At 33.7% G+C, this 27963-nt stretch overlaps 1 protein-coding gene across 1 annotated transcript; it reads right to left on the reverse strand.

Annotated features, from left to right (window-relative positions):
* Nucleotides 1-11659: 11659 nt before the first annotated feature.
* Nucleotides 11660-27237, reverse strand: Usp15-31 (Ubiquitin specific protease 15/31). Its single transcript, XM_085949481.1, has 12 exons — nt 26768-27237; nt 24089-24424; nt 20548-20682; nt 19902-20114; nt 18934-19081; nt 17855-18046; nt 17379-17569; nt 16577-16692; nt 16070-16219; nt 15845-15940; nt 13979-15206; nt 11660-13315 (listed from the first exon to the last, which is right to left on the reverse strand). The coding sequence occupies exons 1-12, from the start codon at nt 27110-27112 to the stop codon at nt 13262-13264; spliced, it is 3204 nt and encodes a 1067-aa protein (XP_085805607.1). The 5' UTR covers nt 27113-27237; the 3' UTR covers nt 11660-13261.
* Between the last annotated feature and the right edge of the window lie 726 nt (nt 27238-27963).

The raw sequence follows: 27963 nt of genomic DNA on the forward strand, positions 1-27963 counted from the left end.
TGTATTTTTGCCTTAAGTCCAATTTTTCTATTGCGTCTAACACAACCGATCTACTCGTACATTAAATGTGTACATTCATATTGAGTCATTGTCACTTCTTCAGATTATAAATGCATACAAAATACGACTGCAATGTACGCAATAGTTAAATTGAAATATACGTCACACGTCTAGTTTTCAATGAATTTTTCTTTACTGATTTACCTCCATTCAGTGGGCATGTTGAATAAAAAAAATATGTACGATTAATTTTATTTTATTTTGGTCATTCGCAATGAAAGCTTTGAACTGTTGAATTTTATTTTTTATACCACTAAAAATAAATTAGGTTTAAATAAAATTAAAGAGGCGACAGGTCCTAGGTCTATTTTGCGATTAAAATGCACACTGGGATATTTAACCATGCGTACAATCAGTGGCGGCTCGACGACTTTCTAGGTGGTGGGGTTTAGCCATTAATTATTAAATATACATACCTACCTGCTTTCTCATATTATACCTTATATACTAAGCTACTTATAATAATATGATTTTATTAATGAGGACATGAATAATTTTTCAGAGTAAATAATATTATCTGAGTCGCAACTTAATCACATCTAAAAAGCGTGCTTAGAACTATTAATAATAATAATTATTATAGACTTATCATTATCAGTTTTGAACTACGACATACAGCGAGCGTTTTTAGTCATCTAGGGGTTATTTGATTCGCTCCCCAGTATGCGTATACTAACACTAATACATTCACATCCTTTGGAGAACGAGATTTGTACCGCAATGACAGGATGGGACTAAGTGACCCCAGTCAGCGAAAAATAAACGTCATAACTTTCTTAATTTGTACATAGGTGTCACCGAGAAATAGGGTGTATTCAATTTAATCAATTATTTTAATACCGTGTAATCATTATGTTATTACATAATTTACAATAATTGCTTTATTTATTTGTATAATAATAATAAAATATCCATAAAATTGCGACGGATAAAATAAATTAAATAGTTCATTTAATCATGTAATTAGGTAGGTATATTATGACAATGATAAAAATATAGGATATGATAACGATCTGCGGATGGCCCCTACGAACCCTTAAGGTAGAGCCGCCCGTGCGTACAATAATTTTGTGTGTGAATCGTAAAATGGACATTTCTGACACTGCCTCCTTCTTAAATTTTTTTAGTTGTTTTTTGTTCATCTCTATATGGAGAAATTTATCAATGTATGTTGGTATTTGATGACGGAGATTGTAATGTCGTGAAGAAATTTTGCTTTCTGGGTTTGTAAACAAAACGAATGATGAAATTCATAATTCATAAAAATAAGAAAATTACCGATTCCTCTCAATATGGACATCCATAGTATGTAGGAATGTTAATAAAGCTATTTTATGAGGATTGGTTATTAGCTTTTTGCTCAACCCACATAAACATAATTATTTTCTTTCTGTATAAAATTCATAATTCATAAAAATAGGGAAATTACTGATTCATCATAATGATGGAGAATAATATGAAAATATATTTTTAACAAACTTATTTTACGAAGATTGGTTGTTAGGTTTTCGCTCAACCTAATTGGGTCCACACTTTGGATCCAAACACACGTCATGTTGAATGCGAATTTGGCCTAGCTGTAGGATTTGAATCTGCGACCTATTTTATTATCCATCCTAAAATTGCATAACTGCAGATCATGTTTGAATTTATCCCGTTTCTCATAAGAAGCTATACATAATTGGCAAACGATAAATTTTCATCAAGTTACAGTTGACTCCCATTTTACCAGAACCATCATGTGTCATGTCCATGCCCTTTGTCATGGAATAACTGTTATCATTATTTCATACTTGTACGTGTAAAGGTCAAAAATGTAGAACATTAGTTAAACATAATTATCATTATAATGCTTTCTCATTAGGGGCCATCCACATGACGTCACACGATTATGGCTTTTTTTTCAAAGGTTCAACACATGCAATTTGGATAGAATATTATAATTATCGTGATTTGAATATTTTAATTGGTCTTTTAAATTAACCAAGAAATCGATTAGATTATCCGATAAATAGATCGCCCTTTACTCCGGTAAATCAAGAGTCAACTGCACAATGGTTTTCATATAAGTGAAACGCCAGATGGATGATTAATTTATTTAGAAGTGACACTCTTGCAAAGTAATGCAAAAATTACGGTACCACACTTTTGTATATAAGTGCCTATAAAATGTGAATTTTCGAATTCAAAAAAGAATTAAAATAATATTTATACATTAGCAATAGAATTAGAAATTTGAATATAGTTCATAGTGAAGCCGTATATCACTTGAAAGAGACATGTGATATAATTGTTGTTAGCAGAACTGTCAAAATGGCAGACAATTGGACCGCATACAACATTTTTGCTAATTTAGATATAATTAGCTTGAATGTTTCATATTTTTTTTAAATATTATGATGAACATTACATGGACCAATTAAAGATTTTCTCAGCAAATGGCATCCATAACCATTTTATTTATGCATACTTGATACCATTGAGCAGTGGCGTAGGGTGGAGGTAGTCTGTTAAGATCCAACATAAATAGTGCACACTAAACTTTGTCAGCGAAATGTATTTTTGTTTTCATTGAACTCAAATTTCAAATTCAAATTTTATTTATTTTTTACATATTATAGTGAACATTATAAATTATTAATTCAAGACGTTCACAACATGACATTTACAAACAAAGAAATATTATTTAAACAGTATTATATAAAAGTTATTAAACAGTAGAAAAATGTAAATACAAAAATATATATATATATAAATTAGATACAAGGAAGTACACCAAATGAGCTAAGCAGACCCTATTTCAAGAATTTATAAAACAATGCCCAACTATAATCATCTTAACACAGGTGGAATATGTCAATATCCGAAGTGATTTGGTTGAATAGAAGTTATTGCCCTCCCAATTGGCATTACCAATGGCAGGTTAGTTCTGCTCCTTGGGAGAACAAACAACTGATGCTCCTGATTTGTAAGATAGTTATCAAGGACACACAGGTCAATACTACCAAGAATGGCAGATTTCTCATTTTCACCGCATATAAGTCGGAAAAAATACATCGCCAAATATAAATATTGTCTGGAGTTTAAGCTACAATGTGTAGGTAGTGTTTGTTAGTTTTTAAAATTCAATTAAACCCGACCCAATCCAAGTCATAGTAGATAATAGTCAAAAAATATAAAATATCTAAAATTATGTCATTAAATCATACATCATTTTAGATGGAAGAATATTTTTTATCGATTATGGTTTGGCTTAGGCAGGGCATAATGAATTTAAAAAACTAACCAGCACCATCTGCAAATCTTAACCAATCTTAGTTCAATGAAAACGAATAAGTATGACTGACAAAGTTTCCTGTGCACTACTTATGTCGGATCTTAACAGCCTACATCCACCCTCCGCCACTACCATTGAGATACTATTTCGCTATCGCTCCTGGTACTACTTGCACAATAATCGTACTTTGACCACTGTTAGTGTGGTCATACATGAAAAATGCATATACATCAAAATCAATAGTAAACATTGTGTATGTTGTTAAATGGCAAACTAATTAAATAATAATAATATTAGTTAATACAAATTTAGAATGACGCCAAATACGCACAGAAAAATTTTAAACAAAACCAATTCACAATGCAAATTACCTGTTAAAGTAAAAGATTTTTTCTGACCTGTTACATAATATTATCTAGTCTATTTTTAAAGGTATATTAAAAACGAAACCAAACAATATGAGCAGTTTCTAGACGCTTCTAGTTATGTCATATGTCAATAATTAATTATTTTTATCACCGTAGTGAAGTTGTTGCAAGTCATAAATTGTGTACATAAAACCTATGCGAAATTAACTAATTACGACTCCTATACACTATAAGGCTCTTGATACATTAATGATTTAGCGCGGTCCGATTAATTGATTTTCAATTTGATAGAAAAACATGGCTGTGTGTGAGTGTTGCTTTGGTGTACGGCATAGGTTAGAAAATTTATTGAGAAATACTTTATTGTTTAATTTTAAACTTGATTTTTTTTTTCACCTCTTCGCTGAATAAAGGCCGATAGAATCAGCAAATTAAGTATTTCTTTCTAGTTTTTGAGTGGTTTCTATTGAAGATTGTATTTTCCACTAAGACAATGGAAAACCAATATGATTTTGATCCAAATCAAAACTATTATTTTGATGCTCCCTTTCATCATGGGACCAAGGTGAATGTACGCAGTCACCATTGAGTAGAAAGTGGCATATGTATTGTGTCGCCGTCGTTCGGCAAATGTTGGCCTTACTTCGACGCAGTGTTAGTGTTTCTACACTCATCAAAGGACGTCAACATTCACAATGTTTGGCCTTTCACATTGGGCTTTTCAGCTCGAAATAAGTGTTGCCAGAATTAATTGAATGTTTTTACAATTATTGTCATGGCAAAGGTAATTAATATATTTATTACTTATTACTTCCGGATATCATACATAACATAGCGTTTGACGCATGCAGAGTTTGTTATAGAAAGCTGTTGATATTCTTATGGAAATATGGGTAGTTTTTTATGATATCATTAATAATCATCGGTTTGAAATAATTTCTATCTTGATAATGTATTAAAGATTTTTTATAGATATGACCATAATTAATTACGTAGTCAGATCTTGATGAAAAAGATTTTGTTTGATAGCTGTTGGAGTAACAGGATACTTTATCAGAATATAATTTCAGTGATAATCTAGACAAGGCTGAAAAAGTGTAGTTTATGAAATAACATATGGACTTTAATGTACACCAATGACAATTAAAAAGCATTACAAGGAAAGTTGTTTTGTTTTTTTTTTTAAATGTTTATGGCATCCGAAAGATAAATCTTTTAATTGGCATTGGTCCTGTATATTAAAAATATTTGTTGCATGGTGTTTGAAGAGAATATAATATTTAATATTATTGCATACAGCTTGTAACTATTAGAAGGCATTAGACTTTTGAAAGATGTTGCAAAATCTATTTATTATACCATGTAATCAATTATCTATTATTGTTTCTACAAATTGATTTACCAAAATGTACGTTGTTTTAAATTTATTTATGATCTGGATTAATTCGTGATATTAAATAAATAATGGAATGTATTTTTGAATGACTTTGTATAATAATAATTACTAAACAAAAAGGTATTTAAAAATCAGTTTAATATTGCAGATATTCATGTCCAAATACATATTATACTTACTTGAATTTGGTATTCTTTCTCTCTTATAACAAAGTAATTGTTTTTTCAATATGTTCAAAAATATTATGTTTGTAAAAAAACTAATTGTTTTCATTTAATCTAATAAACTAGGTAATGAATAAAAGAATAAGAAACTAATAAAAAATGAATAAAATAACAAATTTAATATTACATTATTGAATGTAAATGTACCAATTCCATAGATGTTTTTTTGTTCCTTTTGTGATTAAAATAAATTATGTAGGTATCCTCACGTTTACCTGTTGTGGCCGAGACAATCATGTAAATGTTTTTCGCCATTCTTTCAGCTCAAACCGAAAACCTCCCATAAAATTAATAACCCGTAGAGATGCAATCTAAAATTAAATAAATTATCATCGATTGATATAATAAATTAAATAATTAATTACTTTTGATGTAGACGAGAAGTCTGAAAAATGATGAAAAGTTTTATATAGAATCAAATCTGTAGTGAATATTATATAAAATTGTAAAATAATTAAAATATTAAATAGAAAACCTTAACAAAATTAATAGGAAAATCAATTAGTGGTTTAAATAACTTTGTAACCTGAGAAAGATTGTGAATATTTTTAATGTCTCGATCGAAAATTCCCGTGGCCTATCAGCAATTAGTATAAACCTACTTACCTATAGTTCGTAACTTAATATTATTTGTCATAATTCTAGGAGTTTTAAATATTCCCAAGTAGGTAAATATTGTTCTAATGGACCCTCCATAATGAAAAAAACCTCAGTTGTTGGAATTGTTAAAGAGATATAAATTTTAATAAGACAGCGTGATGACGCAGTACAAGCGATCTATGCATCTAAATAAAACATTAATTGAAAGTTGAAACAATATTGTACTTTTATTTCTTATACAAATACAAAAATAAATTGTTTATTAAAAATATACCTCTTTTTATTTCATTCAAACCTTTTTCCACATACCCCTTACAGAAATAATTGTTTGTGTTTTAGCCAGTTTCCTGTCATACCCACTCCTAATAAGCCAAAATCTACTGGGTACATTTAATTTATTGCCGTAATCGACGGCGAAACCACCAACATTCAACATTAAATTCGTCAAACCAATTATCATAACTACAGGGTGACACTGCGCAAGCCTGTACAGACCATACCGTGCATTCCAAAGCCACGAGTGACGTAAAATAATAGCGCCCATACACTTGCATGGATTTACTATTGCAATGCTAATTGTCGCACCAACCTAATTTTCCAAGTGTCAGTGAGACACGTTGGTTGTTGTTGCGTGAAGGTTTTCTGTGCTGCGCAGTGTAGTTTGTTTTTTCCCGGCAGGTTCGCCATTATCATTCTATTGCACTTCCGCAGATATCGCAGAAACGCTGTTCAAACTCAACTTTTCAAAACATATAACATCTGTGCACGCTAAGGAATTTGGATTATAAACCTATCTTATACGTTACGTCTTCTGTTACGACATTTCAACTTATTTTGCAATAGCATGAAGCATAGTTAATTTTTAAACTCGAAACAATTAAAAGTTGGTAAACTACAAATATTAATATCATTCAGTTGCCAATTCGATTTTTTGCCATTTTTATGTACATTGTGATTACTTACTTGAGTAGTTATAAACGGTATTGCACATATTTTACAACTAAATAATAATGCCGAATGCTTATTTACTCACTGTGGTGTATTTTTATTTATGCTCCGCATATGGGCAAAAGAATCTCTAGCAGTAGTGTGAAGTTCTCTGCTAATGAATCTGCACTGTGATGTCACTTGTAGCCAACGTAAATCAGTGTACCAGTGGTCCGTTTTTTTGCTACAATTTCATACATTTAGGCTCCATCTCTATGGAAGTTTTGTCAACATCTTTGGCGCACACTAACCCATTGATATGTTAATTAAGGTTATGAAAAAAATACCATTTTTTATTACTTCAATAATTTTATTTATGTGAAGAGCATTGGGGGATAACAAATTATACTATAAATAGCCTTAAGTTGGCGTTTGAATATACAAAGATCCATGAAAATGGCATGATTATACATATAATATATTATTATAATAATTAACTTGAAAATAAATAAATTTTAACTTATACAAAATTCACATAAAAACACTTACAAATAATTGAATGAGGGATTCGAAACAAAAAGCGTGTTTCCAAAGGAGTAAAATAATTATCAGATTAACAAGCCGCCGTACAACGTAATCGTAAACTCTGTTAGTCCAACAGACTCAGGTGACGCAAATGTAAAACATTCGTTATAATTCTGACGCGAGTCAAAGAAGCCAAGAAAAAGATACAAACAAAACTTTCTTGGGTTCAAAAGTAATATAAAAGTAAATAAATCATTTATTTAGGTGGTTCAGCAGTTTAAATAGTGTAACATAATGGGAAAGCTTCATTTAACCACTAGTTCTTTTAATTGTAATTTTTACCGTCAGGTCGTTTTATCTTGTTATTAGGTTTCAGTTAAAAGAAATAACATTACCTTTGGTAATATGTACGCTTGTTATATTTTTCAAAAAAATTCTATAATACTTTGCCACTTTTTTATAATAAACCGTCCATTCATCTTGTCTAATTGTCATCCAATTTTAGAATGTTAAAAGATTTAACCGGTCTCGGTTTTTCTATAAAATGTTGAAAGGTGCAAATAAAAAAATAAGAATACTTACATAATTGCGCTGCTATTTGTTTTAACTGTTATAACCTCCTCCCACCAAGATATAATGATAAAAAAAAATAATAATATATTATTATGTTTGTTCCCGTACAAAAATATCAAGACTTAGAACCAGGTAAAAAAAAATGAATGACATATCCAACATCAAACCAGTTTGTAAAATATTATTTGGAACATGTAATGGATGTCTTTTTACTATAAACATGTCAAACATCTAGTTGATTAAATTTACGTTTAGACAACAGCTGGTAACATTTAAAGTCATTTGAAAATAGTTCAAACCTCTGAACACAAACTGATCTCAGTTTTATTCATGACATTTTGATCTAGTTCGGTTTGCATGACTTACGGGACAAGAATTGATGCTCACTGATGTGCCCAATGTAAGAAAACCATTTGCAACGCTTACGGGAACAAACAAATTATTACCCGCACTGATTCAGTTAAAACTCGCTGCGATTTTAGGTTTTTTGATTATCATATCCAAATTAACCACGATTTAAATTAGGTATAATTTAAATCGGTTTGCGTTTAAAAAATAAATCTTCTGTTTTAGGCACCTAATTTCGTATATAAACAATAAATATATACATGTTAATTTCTTTACAATGTGCAGATATAATTTTTTATAAATATATAAATCTATAAAATAATAATGATACGATGATGGTAATAATTTACACCCAGGGACATATTACATATATATATATATATAATAATCCTCGCTTCTCAAAGAGCCAGGTCAACTATTTGAGAATGAAATTAAATATATTATCAACTGTATTGACTCATTGACTTGCACTTTTACAACAGATTTCTGCATATATATATGCAGATATTCTCACATATATATTAGCAAAATGTGATACCTGGACCTCTATATTATTTCCCGGAGATATTCCTATTATGAAAAGGACATAAGTTAATTATCAATAGGAGCTTTACATATTAGTAATTAATTATTACGATTATTACTTGAAATTGTTTTTTTTTTAATAATAGTTATTTACTATTCAGAGATAATATTTATTATTAATGTCTTCTATGAATAGAAATCTTAAATTTAAAAGATATTACTTATGCCCCTATCACAATTCATTTTCTGATTCAATAATTAATTAGTCGGAATGTATATCCTAAAAGGCAACTTTTGTCTAACTCTATATTTTTTTATTTATTTATTTAAATAATGTTTCGATTTATGTTTCATTTAAAATATGCTGATATTTAATAAATTACTATACATAATCTGCATTGTATTTGTCCAGAATTCATCCGACAACGTAACGCGTAAAAAACTATTTTCCGATTACCGGCATCCTAATTTCTTGTCACATTCGAGCAATCAAAACAATCGATCACTTTAAGGTTATCTAACAGTATATCTATTACAATATCTAGAATATTACGACTTATTCCATAATATGTGATACATTACATTGTATAAATTTAATAATACACCTTATATTATTACGGTGCACGAAACTACATTTAATTTTGTATTATCCAATAAAAAAATTCAAAAACAATCATAAAACGTTGATTGCAACAACAATTATATTCGATACAAACAATATTACTGTTCTTAAGGTGCTGACAGACAATATGATAATCTGCCATATAAATCCAAATAGTCTATGTTTGTCTATGGTCATACACATTCAATTTACACACAAGTATACCCAACCGTGTATGACAATTTGTCACATAGTCTGTTGGCACCATAATTTCAATTTTTTTTAATAGTAATTGACTTGAAATTCTGAAACTAATGTTTAAGACAACGTATAGACTTTTTAAGGCACAATTTTTATAGGTTAAGGTGCGAACAAGCCACATACATCAAATCCACCCAACATCATTACATACATTTGCTAGCAAGACTGTTAGCATACATTCAAGATGGTTCAAAGCACTTTAAATATTAGCCGGGAGTCAGTCTCAATGATAATTCCAACCTATCAGGTTTGCATATTATATTTTTACGCCTAATCCATTAAATTGCCTTTTAAATAATAATTATTATGAAAACCAATTAACAGGAAACCCATTAACCCCTAGATGCACAGAATGTCAAGTTATGTTAAATCGAAATAGCGTCAAGATGACATGCATACATCAAAATATGACTGTTGCAAAAATCGCAAGGTATTCAATCAATGTCGTATACAAAATCAAAAATCTAGTAATATTTAAATTTTAATCTCTTGATAATTGCTATATATTTTTTAATTACCATAAAAATGGTAAAAGTATGCAATAGGCTCAATATAAATTAATAGTTAACATAAAGTCTAAATAATAATTAGCAGTGGTTAACTGAATTAATGCATTGCGGATACAGTATACCTAGTAAGACAGAGTTATATTGGATCCGTATATAATTTTTATTAACACGGCAATAAAATTCATATTTTATCAAAATGGAGTCATGTTTTAGATGTCACAGAGAAAATAAAATAACACGTTCTCAAATATATTTTTAATTTCTGGTTAAAAAAAATGTGATGTCAGATTTTTTAGGTTACCCGTTGGATCTATACGTAATAATTCAATACGCAAGTTTTACATGCATATCTATGTCATAGTGTTATAGGTATTCAGCCGACAAACAGCAAAATAGCAAATAGCAATTCGTGACATTCCAAGCATCTCGGTCTAAAAGTTTTATTCTTAAAAAGAGAATCAATCATCAACAAATTTTATTTCGATATATTAAAAACAGTTTTGAATGAAAAATTCTCCACCATAATCACTATGGGTTAATTCAGAGATTGCAACAATTAGTTGAGAACATACAATGCTGAGCGTGACAATTTGTAAAAAGATCGCACTGCAGTTCAATCAATGAAGACTAGGAGGCTGCGCTGGCTATGAAATCATCCATAGACGGAAACCTAAACTTATAATTTTTATTCGTGGAAATATATTTTCACTTAATGTATAACCGTCGTCTGACTGTATCCGTTTATATATTGACTACATTAAGCGCTAATATGCTTAGTTGAAGTACATTTCCATGAACAGAAAACAGAGTTCAATATGTCACATGTCTATGGATAAGTCTCTATGTTATGTGCACCGTTTGAACAACAATAAACCGGTAAAGGGAAACGGAGTAATTATCAAGCAATCCAAGAAAAGGCAAGCCACAATTCATTGGTTATCAATGACTGCCATATACTTATGCAAATCGGCCGGTTCAGATAGGAACAGGTGGAAAGAGTTGTCGTAGGAAACCAGGATCCATCTCTGATTCCCGCACACCTGATTATGATAATAAAACATAATAGGTGAATTAAGGATAGTTTCTCGAAATTTAAAAAATTATCATCACTGGGAACGTTGAATGTTAATGTTACATATTATAAGGCGATTTCACGGATGAAGCAGTAAACATATGTGTAAAACCGTCAACCCTTTCGTTTGTTCAGGCAATGTTGAAATTATATTGCTAGAAGATGTAGTTCTCTCTTTACCCTGTTAATATTCATTTTTTTTAAATACAGGAATGCAAATTCACACATCAAACGGTTGACATACAAACAAACCAACGATGCAAATTTACTACTGAAAATAAGATGAAAAATACGATTATACTTAAAAAAAACATGTCATATTTTACTCCATAGAGATTTTATCCATTTATCATTATCATAGTAAAATTTTATCTAACTTGTATAGAATTTTTTCACATTTATTTATTTATACACCAAAACAGATAAATGAAATGATAATCGTAATTTGGAAATAAAAATGACAAACAACACTGTTATTGTACCCTAATTTTGCCACAAGTATGGAAGAGGTTCTCTTGTACAACCCATCGCGTGAGGCAGTTTCATATGTATGACTTTATACTACATTATAAAACACTGCTTCATACTATACAATTATATGTAGTAATTTTAGACACAAAAATTTAAATGAAGTTTTACACATAAATCAAAGAATAAGTAATGCAAAATCGCATTAATGAATCAACCGTAAATTGATGTTCATTTTGGAAACCTTCCATATACAGTAAAACCTTGTTAATTCTAAATTTTATTGACCTAAATTTAGAATTACAAATTATGAAAATATTTAATAAATATTGACTAACAAATTTATAACTAAATATTTGGCGAGAGCCAGACATCGGTAAGTAATTAAGGTAATTAATATTCCAACACAAAAACCGATAGTCAATAATAACGCAATTTGATGAGCATTTCATGTAGGACCTACTACTTTAAATTATCGCAATTAGTTAGGAGACCCATAGCTTAATTGGATTAAGCATATGGCACGATACCAGTGGATATACGGGTTCAAATCTCCCGTAGGGCATGGTATTTTTTTTCAAATGTGATTTTTTTCTAGTAGGTTCAATATTTGTGAACATGTTTTGAAATCATTTTTACTTACAAAAAAAGCTGCATTTAAACATAATTAAAATAAAAATCAATCGCAAAAATGTCACACTTACATCAGATTCTGAACCTTAGCCATAAATAATGTAGATAAACTATTATATGAGAAAAATTTGGCATAATATACGAATTCTAGTAAATTTCGAATTGTCGAGGTTTTACTGTAGTGAAGTATAATCCATTTGGATGAAATATAGTAGATAGTATGACTGCACAAACAATGTAAAAGGCTATAAAAAATTACAAGGTACAAGTATTATAGTGACTTATTCTACAAGATGCCGATATAGGTAATTAATTCATAGAATACCTGATAATTTTAAATACTATACGTGATCCTATTTAAACAGCTGATGGATTCTTGAAATAATATTTGAAGGACCCGTGGAACGAGAGGCGAACGCACTAGCATCCGCTCGACGGCGGATGTGAAAAAATACCGCTAAGATGGTAATGAGTATATCAAATTATCAACTGCGGCAAAATTATATTTGAAATCAAAACAAAAATGGTGTTGAAACCAGATAACTTGAAATGTAGGTACAAACTTGAATCAGAGAAACAATGATACATATTTATATTAACTAAATAAATACATACAAGCAATTGTTAAGAATTGCTAAAATAATATTGTACACATAATATATTACTCTCGAGTTTAACTTTGCGTAAAAAAATGTAGGGCTTTGGTAATATTATACAAAACAATGTAATTATGTAAATAGTAGGAATGAAAAACACGAAGAACGCGAGTGAGATCGAGACTCACGCGCTGCGTTCTTCGAACTTCTCATAATCAGTCTGCAGCGCTTACAATATGTGACATCGTATTTAAATATGGTAATTACAACTTCATGTCATTTGGGGATAATTCAATCTTCATTCATTGGCTGAACTAAAGACTACAGGTCGTCTGAGAGATGGCGGGGATACCTGAAACACAAAATAAAAATATATAAACATTTTGATTTAATTTCTAGACTCTTCTTACAAAATACCAATGTGCCTCACATCCAACAGATGGTGTGTGATTTTGTCTATCTGAGACATCGCATCGGCAATGTTGAATCGGAACATACGTGGGAAAAATAAGAAGAAAGATTGCAATGGTTAAGAATTGAGTATTGCGACTGAAAAAGACATACATATCGAAAGACAGGGATTTCTCAATGTTAACTAAAATCCATTGGAATGAACAGGAGATTGAAAATAGATCGATGCTTTTGAGATGTACTTTTTGAGATATCTCGGGATAACATGTTCATCCTGTTTTCATTTGACAGAAAATAAAGCCTTCTGTTCTTTGTCCATGTGACTTGGATGGGGAGAGACTGCTCAGATTGACAGTGTAAACAGTAAAAGAAGAACACCCACACACACTGGACCAATCAAACCATGTTACCGGATCTTCATCAGTGTCGACAATCCACATAGCTGAGTCTAGGAACATCATGAGTAGAATGGTGTGCAGAATTAAAGCTGGTTATGAAGACCGTGATCATAAGGCGATGAGTGAGATGAAGCTTGTATGGGTTAAGTGTTGAAAACCATCTATATCTTGGTCAATTGATAGTTAGCAGATAATTTCAAACTCACCCAATCGTGTCTAGCAGGTGGCGCCTCATCATCCGAGTGATGGTCTTTCTGCGAAGTGAGATCGATGAGACAATTTCTCACACGCAGAGTAGAATAGCCTCGCTCCGTGCCGATCCACTCGCAATCGCTCTCCCGCCGCCCTCTCTCCCCCGTCAGGCAGATTCTCGCCATCTGGTTCTCGTCCCCACCTTCGTCCCCCTTATTGTCATCCATGTCTTTGAAGAAGTTCATCTTGGGATTAACATGGATGTCTTTGTGATGCAGGTAGGGATTAACTGTGAGGCTAATTGAGTTTCTATGAACGGCTTCATTTTCATTGTTGAATTCATCGTTGATGTTTTTGTATTCACTCAAGGTGTTCCGTCTGCTCTCTCCCATTGTGTAAAGACTGTTTTTATTGATCAACTTATCGGCTTCCAACAGATCGAGTCGCGTCTGAGAGGCGTCGGAAGGGGCGACGTCTGCCGTGCTTATTCTCAAGTTATCCGATAATGAAATTGAGTTTCTAAGATTCTTTTCGTCAGCAGGAGAAGCACTCAGTTGTTCTTTACAATTGGAGTGATTGTCTTGAAGACTCGAAGAGCTAGTGCGAAGATTGACAGTCTCGGCAATATCATTTATCTCCGTCTCATCTTTTTTGGCATCTGTATCGATTTTATCAGTGGACTTGGCAACTTCTGCAGTTTTAGTGGTGGCTGTAGTCTTCTCAATGGTATCTTTCTTAGGTTGGTAGGTAAACTTGGGCATCCTAGCGGCCCAGTGGTCACAGTTGGATCCTACAGAACTGGTGCTGGCGGCGGAACTCGAATTGGAAGTACTACCGACAAAGCTTCCGTGTCTTCGCTGATAGAAGAGAATATAAGCACTATCGTTGATAAGCTCTGTCGTAACCAAGTCGGTGGGAATCTGCGTAACCCGGGTATCATCGAACCTGTACCAGCGTTGATCGTACGGGTTTTTGCAAGCGGCAGTGTAGTGGCCGGTCTCCAAGTCGTTTCCGTGGTGATAGCAGACGGCATACAGATCGTAAGAGTTGTCATTGAAGGTGTTGGAAATCTTCCGGGGCCGTTTCCACGGAGACCAGGCGGCTCCACCCAGCAGGAGAGGGCTGGCGGGGATTCCATTCTGCGACTCCTTGACGGCCAGGTGAGGGCTCATGTCCAAACCGCTGAGAGGAAAGTCTACCATCGTCGTCAGTTTTGTGCTGTTTCGCCCTTTCATTTGTTGCCTGGAGAAAACGATCAAATTTGTGTTCATGTACAACTGATAAATAATATGATGGAAGTTTGTTGTAACGGCAGTTTTCCATGGTCCGATCTGATTTTGGATAACGGTCATTTCCATTCGGATGACGGATTTACATAAAGTATAACATAAGTCCACTATGTCCGACTTCAGAAAAGCAGTAGACTGGTAGACTAATAAGTTTAGCGATCTTTTTCTATGCTGATTATAGTATGAATGTCTAAAAGTTATGCATTTTTGAAACACTTTTCTAATAAACCATTTCTTTTATTCAACGAATAATTCACAAGATGTGAGAATGTAACATTCCATATATTGAATATACATAACTTGAAAACACCTCAGATACCTAGATACCCAGATCACCTACTAGAAAAAATAACATCTGAAAAAAATATGACGCCTGACGGGATCGATTGATCCGATATAACAAAATTATTAGACAGCCGAATGAGGGATCTCAGATCACTATAGTTCTGTGGATAAGTGACGATAAAACTGTGAAGACAGCCACATCGAACCGGAAGATCATGGAAAAATGCAGTAATGGTGAGTTTGTAAAATTTTATTACTATATCTGTAATTGATTTCTCAAATATAATAATTTTTTAATATACTTACTGTCTGAAACGTTTGAGATGTATAACAAGTATGTCAGGGAGCGACCAAAGACCGAGAGTTTTGACAACTGGTAAATATTGCTGACATTGTGGACACCTGAAATAAAAAAAACAACACATGTTTTAAAATACGAACAGTAATAGTGAGAGAGGCCTTGATCTTTATTCGGAAGGTATACTGTATTCTTTTCTATTGAAGATAATGTGAAAAAATGTAAGGTGTAACCTCCAAGCATCTTCCATGGCGAGGGTCTCTGCCCGAGTGTAGTGGGCGAGGCAGTCGGCGAGAGAGAGGCGAGCCGTCGTCCCCTTGTTTTCCATCACCTCCCCCACGCTGCTGTGCTGCTCGCAATTCTCATTCCAATCCACCAAAAGCCTACAGAACACATCGGAATGACAATAAAATATATTAACTTCGATTCTGTGAGACAGTTGAAAACTCACTGTAAATAATTGTAACAAATAAAAATCTATCGACATGTACCTATTAATAAAATTGTATTCTATTGAAAACACATGTAACTTTTATTATAAGAATTTTTTATGAAGAATGGTCGTTAGCCAGCCACTCGGCCCAAAGACTCAAAACATATTCGGGTTTATTCATTTATTAAACATTATAATATTATGTATGAAATAAACAGATTCCTTCAAGTGGAATATATCAAAAATCAATTTAAAAACTGTTTTCTCTAATGGTACCATGGAAAAATTCTATAATGTGATAACATACTTATCTCTGGTGGGCCGTTCCCATTCGAGTAAAATCTTGAGGTGAGGTGGTCCGGCATTTTCACCGCAGAGAGCCAGCGCCTGCTCCACTGCCTCCGTAAAGAGTGGATGCTCAAGCTGGAAATAAATAATCAAGTTTCCATTCTTATTCCTGTACAATCGATGATAGTGATACCAATAATTCCAAGCATAAATTTAGGAAACCCCTTGGAATGTTTATTCAGATTTTTTGATAACCAGAAACTAAAAACACAAATCGAAGACTTACTAAAACAAGCCATTGAAATACAGGGAATCCTGACAATATTAATAGGGATGATGGGCTACGTCAAAGAACGTTATAGCTTCCGGATCTTTCAGCAAAGTCCGGTAACTTTGGTCGTTGCAGCTTTCATAACCCTTTTTACTCTTTCAGCTAAGCAGACCCCTCTTCGACACACTTAGAGCAGCCTTCGCTCTCTTAAGAATAACCTCTGCAATGAGCCCTAAACTTCGAAAAAAGCAGGTGCGCAATTTCTCTCTCACATGGTGTATTGTCTAACGGCTCACCATCTCATACAATTTACTTCACATGGAATGACATTACGGAAGGTACCTAACATGACTACAATAGGACTAATTTATCTTGCGAGTGATGACTTAGCAACAACGTCAGAATTGCCGACTGAAAAGGGCGAATGACCATTGTAGGAGCTCACAACTAGTTTTATGTTGGCTATCCCTGGGATATGGGCATTAAAAGAACAAAGGTCACAGAATAGAATTTTCAGCCGATGACAAGACAAAGATATGAAGTGAAATACCTCGGGCTGAAGGTAGTGATGTGGATCAGCGACGTCGGCCGCGGGGTCGAGTATCCTCAAGCGGATGTCGCCGGGTTCCTGACGAGCGGCCAGAACGCCTGCGCTTACCATCACTGACATCTCTTTCAACATCAGTTTCTGAAGATCGGCGTAGTCGGTCTCACGAGATACTTGCATCACGTATGGCGAACCTAACAATTAAACATAATTGAAAAAACTATCATATATGTTTATTTATTTTTAGAAATGTTTCAATTTAGCGCTTCTAATTGCATGCTAAGTAATGATTTTTAATCTACTAAATCCAAACTAACTGTAATATCCTATTGTTGTTTTTGTCGATGTTTAGTCGAATATTCAGTAATTTTTTTTAGTTTGTAATCAAACACAAGAGTATGTGTTATACCGATAAGCTAAGTGTAATAAAAACTAATTTCATTAATTGCTAGAAAATACTGTATTAATTGAATATTTACCGAATCTGGTAACAGTGTCTTCTTCGACGAGGAGATTGAGCCAGAGTAGAAGAATGTAAGGGGCGGGCGGCTCGGCTGGGAGGGAGGGGGTCAGACGAGGAGCTTCCACGCAGTACAGAGCTGACGAATTTGGATTTTCCCCTTCGTTGCCGCTCCACACTGACTGACAGTCGCTCAGGGTTCGAGCAAAGCCTGAATAAATTACACGTATTACATCTATAAATTGTTGAAACTCAAAATTTGCATTCTTTTTAAAACATTAGTCTGTTTTTTACCTTTATCTTCATAACATATGATATCTCTTGTTAACTCTATTAAATCGAGGGCTTAGTGTCAAACAACACTATCTACAAAAGTGCAACATTACAGGAGAGCCAAAAATCGTTATTTTAGATTCTTGTAACTTAACAAGGGAAATATTTATTTAAAACCTAATGTGAATATTTTATAATTTATTGTGTATTGTACATTTATCTTGCTTATGATGATGTTAAAATTTATAGGGATAGTTTTAAAAAAATATGAAAACAAGGGTAACTTATGTAATTAGCGTTAAACTTTACTGACGATTTAATAAGAAATTAGAAAAGATTGACATAACGTTGTTTGACTATCATGTAGCCGTAAATGTAAAATTACGTTATCTCAAAAAAAAAAAAAAAAACACTTTTTTGTAGATAACGTTGTCTGACTTTAAGCACTCGAAATGATGAACAAGTTCCAAAAATTTACTTCAAACTTAAATTTGCAATAATTATAAATTCTTCATGACCACTTTCCAACATTTTGTAGATAATATTGTTTCAAAAGGATGAATTATTAATTATGTTTTTAAGCTTGGACAAATAATTTTGTTTCCTCCGATGAGAATTCTTTAGTAGACAACAGATACAGACCACATTCAAATAATTAAATAAATTATTATGAAAGTAAGATTTAAAAAAATCTTTTTAGTAGACACTAGGTAATAAAGTAATTCCTCATGATAATAATCTTTTATTCATACATGTCAAGGTCTTCCCACACCCTATCTACAATAACTTCATTTACTGATGAATGGAATATTATAAATCAATGACCTGTATCGGTAACCTCCACGAGGATGATATCCTCAGTAGGGATTCCCGTGTCATTGGTGAGGAGGGCTCGCAGCTCTCTCACGGCGGAGCTGGCCGACACTCGGACTCCCAAGCGGACACACCGAGGCTGCTGGTTCACATACACCACCTGACAAACAAGGGAAATAACGTTAGCCCCATTTTCAATACCGGTTTCACAATTTGGCAGCAGTTGTAGCTAGTCGCCAGAGAAGATTAAAGCTCAAATTAGTTTGACAGATTCTCATGATTGTCTACCCCAACAGTCTGCCACGATCGTTTCCTACCCCTATATGAGGGTAGACTGTTTAGTGTTGCTACTAAGCTGATCAATAGATATTTTTTGGTTTATTAATAATTGTCAACACTAACAACTGAGCGTATATTATGGACCAATCAAATCAAGTGTCAACACGACTGGGTTTGTAGCTGAATCGTTTTGTGTAATCATTATTAAAAGTCGATGATCGCTCACGATGGTCGCCGTAGATCGTTGAATACGCTGGTATAATTAGACCATAACCTTTAACAGCAGTGGTTAAATTAATGATAAATCCTGGCTTGGCCAAAATGTCTTGATTGTTTTAAAATTGATTTCAATACGCGGTCCCTACTCCGCTTGGATAAGGATTGAGAGAATGGCTGACAACCAAATTACATAGTTTTTCTTGAAAGACTTCCTGTTAATTTGTAATCCCTGATATGGATTACAGTTTTCACAATGTCAATAATTGTATGACTGTGTTTGTATTATAAATTTAGCCAGGTCTGGATTCAACCATAGAGTAAAAGGGTCTATACCCCAGGGTCTAAATAATAAACTAATGGCTGAGAGTAAAGGCATGCATCCAGATTATAATGCAACACCATCTCTTTGTCATTATGCTTAAGTCTCGAGATACATCAAGACTGAGATAAAGACGGCAAAAAAATAGTGATGCGGTACTCACGGTAACAAGCAGGGGATGATCAGCGAGGTGCGGTAGCTGCACGCTGATGCAGTGGAAAGGGTCAAAGGTGTTACTCTGGCGATGGCATCGCGGGCAGGCAAGCGAAGAGCGGAATTGTGCCTGGAACACGGCCTGCACAAAGGAGCTGTTGCAGCGTACGTGGTTTGCCAGTGTTTCTGCCGCCACCACTTCATCCGGCCGCCCGACGCTATTCTGCAAAGTTACAATTCGTGATGACATTAAAGGTGAGCAGCGTTGGCGTTAATATTGTCATATGAACATTGCCAGAGAATCGCAAACATTCTAGTTTTTCAATATGCCACCATCCTTCACCAACTTCTTTCTACTTTTAGAGTTTGGTTCAATTGGTAACAATAAAAAAGTTAATATTCTCTTTATGGCAGCATTGAATACGTTGTTATACAAATTGAAATAGTATTCCACTGTTAGTGTTCTTGCTCTGGTAATTACTTATATACGATTATTTGCCATTTAATAATTTAATAGTAATCGGCTTATCACTGAGCGAGACGGACGTACGGCAACACTGTCACATCGCTATTCGATTTGATAGCCTTTCAGCAATAATTAGTATGTATGCGTCAAGTCATTTTTGCTTGATGAAGTGTAAAAATATCCTTAGTACCTTGATGGTTTTGTATTTCTTTTTGGTAGCGGTATTGAGGTCTTCGTGCACCTTGTCCAGAAGCCAGAGGAGAAATTCTTGCGCGTCGTGTTGACTGCTTCCTCTGTATTGAGATCCATGTCTTTCCACGACAGCCTGCAACACACACCAATGACACACATGTATTTCAACCAACTTCTACAATTATATCATATTCAGCTAGTGTCTGTGATTAATTGACGGAGAATCAAATTACCAATTGGGTTATTTTTTACAGTTGAAGTAACATATTACATACACTCCATGTTTCGATCCAGAGCAGTGTTTCCGAACCTGTTTACACCTGCAGACCAGTTAAAATATATAAAATATTTCGCTTTTGCAATATAACGCAAAATAAAAACTATTATTTATATAGTATTTTGTTGATTACTTTTTAAATCTTGCATTATAATTGATAAGACATAACATACATACTATTATAACAGTCCGATTGTGAATACAAAAAAACATAATATAGGTAACATGTTAATCAGAAACCGATTTGAATATAAATTGTTAATAATAGTGCGAAATCTGCTACCGCATCTTTGCTAGAATAGTTAGTAGAATAATAGCTAGAGTAGTAGCCATGACTTCAGTGTTGTTTCAGAGAGACGAAGCGCTGCATTGACAACCATTCAGTTTTTATATACAGTTGTTACTGACATAGCCAAAAAAAAACTTCTCCAATATAAGTGATTTTGGTGATTCAAAAACTGAGCCAACGTTTGTATTTTATCTCTGAACACCAGAGAGGCATTAGAAGAATAGTAATATCTGTATATTTATTTTTTTGAATGACGATTTGCGTAGAGTTTTTTTCCATAATTATGCATTTTAAAATGGGCGACAATAGTATTTGCTGACCGCACTGATCTAAAGCATGGTTAATAACAGTCAACTAAAATATATTGGAATAAATATCCCGCAATCTAAATTTAAAAAATGGCAATAACTCTAACAGCGGAATGTGACAATGCCCCCAGTACTTTCATAGCTGCCATTCTAGTTAGATCTAAGCATGGGCATTTTGGCGATACTTCGATTTAGCGTAACTCGACATTTAATCTATCTCGGCAATGATATTTATTGTTAGATAGATTGCATAAGCGCAAATAGGGTTTGGAATACCGAATGAAAATACTAATACCGGTATTTTGGTATTTACTATTAAATACCGGTATATACTGGTATTCTTGAAGTATATGGAAAAAATAGAAGTATCTACTAATAAATATATACATTATACAATATACCTAAGGTGTTTAAAAAATTAATATTTTATAGCACATGCCTTTGCTGGTCCCCAAGGGCGTTGAACAGCAACGGAAGTAAACCAGACATCGCGTAACCCGACAAAAAATACCATATTAAACCTTTTTATGTTAATTAATACATTTTGTTTCCACTTTCAATGCCGAATACATCGGTATTGTCCGATTTTTTAAAACCGATATTTCGGTATCGAAAAATATTAGGATACCGGTTTTGAAATCCCTAAGCACAAAGTTTAGAGAGAATACTGGTTGGTTGCTTCTACAATCTGGTATGGATCTTGGTTTCTTTACAGGATATAAGAGAAATTGTTAGCAATTTGCTCGATTTAATAGGTACACACAAGCAGACGTTGGAATAAAACATCATATGAATTTACCAGATGCAGGATTCACAAATTCAAATTCATAAGATTTCCACGTCTGCGGGCAGTGTGCGGTGACCAAAGATATGACCAATATCGTGAAATATTATCAGTAATATGCATTATTGTGTCATTAGATCATCAGAGTGTGACATGTCATCGTAAACAACTATGATAATAATGACACAAACCACTGTTACAAAATGAATCATGATCGATGTTATTTTTATCACATTTAATGAATAAGAGGATATTGAATTTCCTGTAAAACCACTACACAATATGAATATTGCATTCATTCATAAAATATATTAATTTTAAATACCGTTTATCCCAAACCGCTTGGACTATGACTAGAGGGAAACATGAAATTTTTATATTACAACATTTGACGGTATTTTTATTGTAGTTAGTGTTGTTGAATGAGTAGCGGTTTCATGACTGTACCCGGTTAAAACCAAACGCCGCCTATCCGACGCTTACATTCTGATGGTGCTGCTTTACGGTAGCGAATCATGGCACCTTACAAAGGCTCAGAGCAACTGTATACTGAGCATCGCGAACATAAGTTTGCGAAGGATACTGACGGTATGACTTTAGGAGTAACGAGGAGATAAAAGAGCGAAGCAGCCTGTCATCATGCTGAGATTGAAGAGACGATGTTGGACCTGGCTCGGCAACAGGCTAGAGAGAATTTAAGCCCGATTAGCCAATTCTTCCAAGCTACACGGATTCTGGCATCCTGGAAGGCCACTAAATGACACCCACAGAATGACTGGGGCAAGAAGACAGCTGAGTGACATGGATTCTTCGAGGCACCGTATGTTGTCCATATGCTCTAACTGAAGAGCAGATATGGTCAATGAAGATTTTGATTCAACGTGTTTTAAAGAATCCATCTAATATAGATAATGATTTGAACTTCTGAGAAAATGATGCGAGTTTTATACAATTATTTTAATAAATCATACATATCGTGCACTATCTCAAAATAAAATATATGCATTACTGCTAAATAAAAAATTATAGATATCAGCACATTTATTATCATCGTACATGGTTTGCATTAAGCTTACAAAGTAGACAATATTAATTAAGCGTTGTTTATCAGAAATTCACAAGCTGATAGCCAAGCCTAAGCAAAAATATAGCATCGACATAAAAAATAATATCACCGACAGAAAGAGAAATGTATGAAAATTTGATTTTAAATGAAAAATATTGGAATATTCTAAAGAGTGTTTGTTTAAAGAAGCGTAATTACAATATGCTAAATTATAACAAAAATGCAATGATGTATTCTATGCGTTTATTTTAGTGTTAATTAGATAACACCTTGAGTTGTCACTTATTGTAACAATAATGCAATGCGCATGCATGACATTACACCACCTCGCCCGAAGCCGACACGAATAACAAACAATTTTTAAACGAAGGGTGGAAGATGGGTCCCAATTCAAGTTTTAGATAACCGCAGATAACGATAATAATTATGAATACAGAATCCATCTATAACACATTGGGGTTATCTCGGAAATATAACAAAATGGTGTTTATTAGGTGTTACGGGGTAACGTAGTTGGAATAGGTTTTGAAAAAGAATGTCTGGTTGAACTGTTAGCTATAGAAAATTAATATTCTATGCATTGAAATATTTTTTTGTGATTGCTAATCATAGTTTCTCAAACTTTTTTAGCTTCCCTTGTATCCTCTCTTATTAAAAATATTTTTTTGTGAAATTGCATCACTGTGGGATTTGACATGCAACCCCACCAACCAGAGAATGTGCTAACCCTGCTCTACTTTCTACATAATAAACATTTGAATTCGAATGAACAGCGCCAGGCTCAATTATCTCAGTTGTACTATTCAATAGTTTACCTTGAAACCGGTGCTGAGTTCAGGATAATATTGGCACGCCCATAGAGCCTTCAGTATGAGCGCTAGTTGTTCCGTCACCTCTCCCCTCGTCCCAAACTTCTTGGAGTTAAGCTTGTTTCTCCGGGAAAGGTCCACCTTGTACTGGTCCAGGACAAAATACTCAGCGATGATATCCGTATGGGAGAGGCACTGCAGCACGGCATTCATAAAGCACGTATTGCCATGGTTACGGAGACCGGTGGCTCCCGGGGTGCAGTCCGTTGGCCACGCGTACCCGCCTAAAGGGGGTACTCTCTCGCCGTAGTTGATTGTGCCATCTCTCAGCTGCTGTTTGCCCTGCGGAGACAATAATGACATTGTGAAATATTACCCCATTTAATAGTAGAAGGCAAAATTAAAGACTAACAGAATCCAGCAGACAGTGAATTTTCACTCATTCAAGCACGTTCGAGACTGGAAAAGAATCCAGTCAGTGAGTGGCTGAGGGTGGACGTAGGGTGTCGAGATCTGACATAAATAGTGCACACTAAACTTTGTCAGACACACTTATTTGTTTTCATTGAACTAAGAATACAAATTGCCGCAGGTGGTGTTGGTTAGTTTTAAAATTCAATTTCAATGTTTAATACATGTCTCAAAACCATATTGTTTAAAATATGTTTGGTGAGTTTAGGGAGAAAAGGCTATGATCATAACATGGTGAACTTATGCTCTAATTTATAAAAGCACGACTCACATAATACACGAAAGCACACAGACTCTACGAACACTCCAATTGTAAGCAGTTTTAAATTTTAAATATCAATTACACGCAAGGGTTCACGTACCAATTCAATCGTCCAGATATTCATTTCGATTGGTTCGTAACATACGTCGTGTAGACAATGTTCAAAATTATAAGTAAATCAAAAAGTATCCAATGGCCAGCTTATTGGCTCCTCAGATTTTATTAATTCTACTGGAGATTTTACTTGGACAAGTAACAGGTTACGATTGTATTTACTAACGACCGTCATTATAAAAGCAAATGTCAAACTGACAACATTGACACGATCGCCTGACACACTCCCGAAAATGTGTAATGCTATTGATGTAATATTTCACCCCAATTGTCAAGTTGGATCGCACTAAATCATAAATAATTATATTTCAGTGCCCATGACTTAATGAAATTGATATATCTCGATTGCTTGTTGAGTCTGTCTGGTCGTGTAATTGTGGTATTATAATGATTTTGGACAGTCACCATGAAGAAATTTAGGTGGTATTAGGACGATTGAACGAAAGTGTCTGGCAATTAACTGTAAGTCGAGGGTATACTGACAGAATGCATTATTTCAGTTTTTGCTGTTTTTCTGTTTTAAATGCCAAAATGTATACAATTTTACGCTCTACGTCCTGGTAAAACGCACAAAGGCATAGGATATAATGGTGAGAAAATAGAAACATTATTAAATCATATTGTTATTTTTTTATTCTGATAGAAAGCATGATAATGACCTAATGCGTTCTGCGTATACAAAATACAGGACTTGTAACATGTCGTATATTGTGTTTGCCATAAAGGCTAGTCATAATGTAGAAAAAATGTTTTTAAATCATAAAAAAATCTACGTGGGAGAACACTTTGAAAAAAAAAGTCCTTTTTGCGATTATCTCAGAACTTGTTTTAATGAGTTAATGCTTTCTGTCAGTATACCCTCGAAGTGATATTCATGGACCTCACAAGGGGGTGGCTGACAGGGCTCTGGCCTGGGGGCCCGGGATTAGGAAGGGCCCGGCGTGATGGATCGACCAGATAAGTGAGATAAACGCACTTTAAAAATTCGCTTGTGGTGCTATTTTACTTCAAAGGTATTAACATTTTAAAATATGTGGTTATGCGATACAATTTTTGATTATTGTGTGTCAATACTCGATAACTCCATAATTCAAGATGTTTTTAAAAATACGAAAATCACTAAATAATTTTACGTCGAACACCGTATGGAAAATGCTCATATAGTGTCACATTGGCTTTAACATTAGCGATAGGTAGGGGGGCCCGCCAAAATTCTAGCTTGGGGGCCCGTTTCAGGATGTGGGGGCCATGGTGATAATAGTAAACAACCTAACCTCAAATTAATATATTTGGTTGTAATCTTGTGAACAATTAATCCGTATTTATTACCGTTATTGTTAATTCTAAATAGGAAATGTGTATAATAGTCAGTACAGAAAGTGTGTGGTTTATTGTTGTTTTTAATTATATGCGAAATTACTACTGGGATAAGATGGTGGATATCAATAAATATGAGCATGTAAAGAATGATAAAATATTTTAAATGCCCCTTAATATTCACTAAACACCTATGACATTTAGAATAACATAGGTAGATAGGTAGGTACCTATGACATTGACAACACTGATTACCTGTCAATTAAAAAAAATACAATTTAAATGAACGATATATTTTCATCAAACTATTGACGGAACACAGTATATAATATAAACGGTAATAAAATTAACGTATTAAAATACGAGCCCTTGAAATTAGCACGCGACATAGGTACAAATTCGGAAGTGATCATTGAAAAGGCCTTGAGGACTTATTAAACGATTTCCACCGCTTCCGAGCGAACACAATTAAAGGTAAGAGTTGTAAAAGCTTATAAAATAGTTAGATTTAAAATTAATACCGCCGTTACGCCCACAGAGTTCATATGATGGGCAATTTTGGTGATGAACTTTTTCCACGACGGTCTTCTGAAAACTTTCTTTCCGCATTTCTCGTTTTCTACGCCGTTCTGTTCGATCGCCACATTTATGATAGACTTGGTGTCTCCTTCTTTCTGTTTCGGTCTGTGTTTTGAAGTTCTATTCGTGCCGAAGGGGTTCCGGGGCAACGTAAAAGTCCTCTTCAACCGGGACCCTTCCATTTGAGTTTGTTTCGCATTCATTTTGTCACTGTCATTGATTAATTCTCCCTCGGAACAAGATTTCATGAATGTCGTGTTATTATCTTGCGACATAATCATTAGCATCCCGAGAATTACGAATACTTGAAATGTTATTGTTCATTTCTGACGGAAATACCGTTGCAGTACTATGAGAAGTGTCACTCTTCAACCATTTTGGAAAACTTGCGATGTACAATGTTGCCAACGTCATAAAAAATCGACAAAAATCTTTCAGACGTAGAAGAAAATATATATCGTACAACGGGGTTAGATTAAAACACCCGGGTGTGTTTTTTGCAGCGCTTTCAGGGTAACGTGAGTTATTATTTGATTCTCGAATTATCAACATAATATATGCAATACTCTTCATTCTTTGAGCATAGTATATGTGCCTACGTAATAAGCCCGATAACAGTGCTCACCGTCACAATGCAGATACCAAATAAAACAAAAGCAGGTACCCAGACCTAGGTAGTATAAAAAAATTGTGCTTAGCATTGGTTGAATGTTTATTTTGAAAATCTTTTGAAGTAGGTAGGTATATAAAAATAATACACTTTGAATAGCTGAAAATGTAATGAAACCAAAATGAAACTCTAAAACTTTTATTGTTATAAAATTGTGAATAATCAAAATATTATTGTGTGTGGGGTGTGATTAAGCCACAGAATAATTTTATTCTCTCTGTTGTAAATAATATTATGCTAGTGTTATTAAATTTAATTAAGTCGCTTTCATAAAACATTGATGGATTTATACATTGATAGTTTATCTTGATAGCTGTCCTCGTATTTAACAAAATCATTTCCTTTGAGAGACAGAAGTACTGGTAGGTACAGTAATACTTCTATCGTATAGTCGTAGTGGAAAATCGCTGAAGTCAGGGTACAACTTTGCATATAAATTTTGTTTAATTGGGACCAAGAACTGACAAA

Source organism: Rhyacophila brunnea, unplaced genomic scaffold (assembly GCF_057557595.1).
Source record: "Rhyacophila brunnea isolate RB1 unplaced genomic scaffold, BYU_Rbru_1.0 scaffold_22, whole genome shotgun sequence".
Taxonomy (NCBI): domain Eukaryota; kingdom Metazoa; phylum Arthropoda; class Insecta; order Trichoptera; family Rhyacophilidae; genus Rhyacophila; species Rhyacophila brunnea.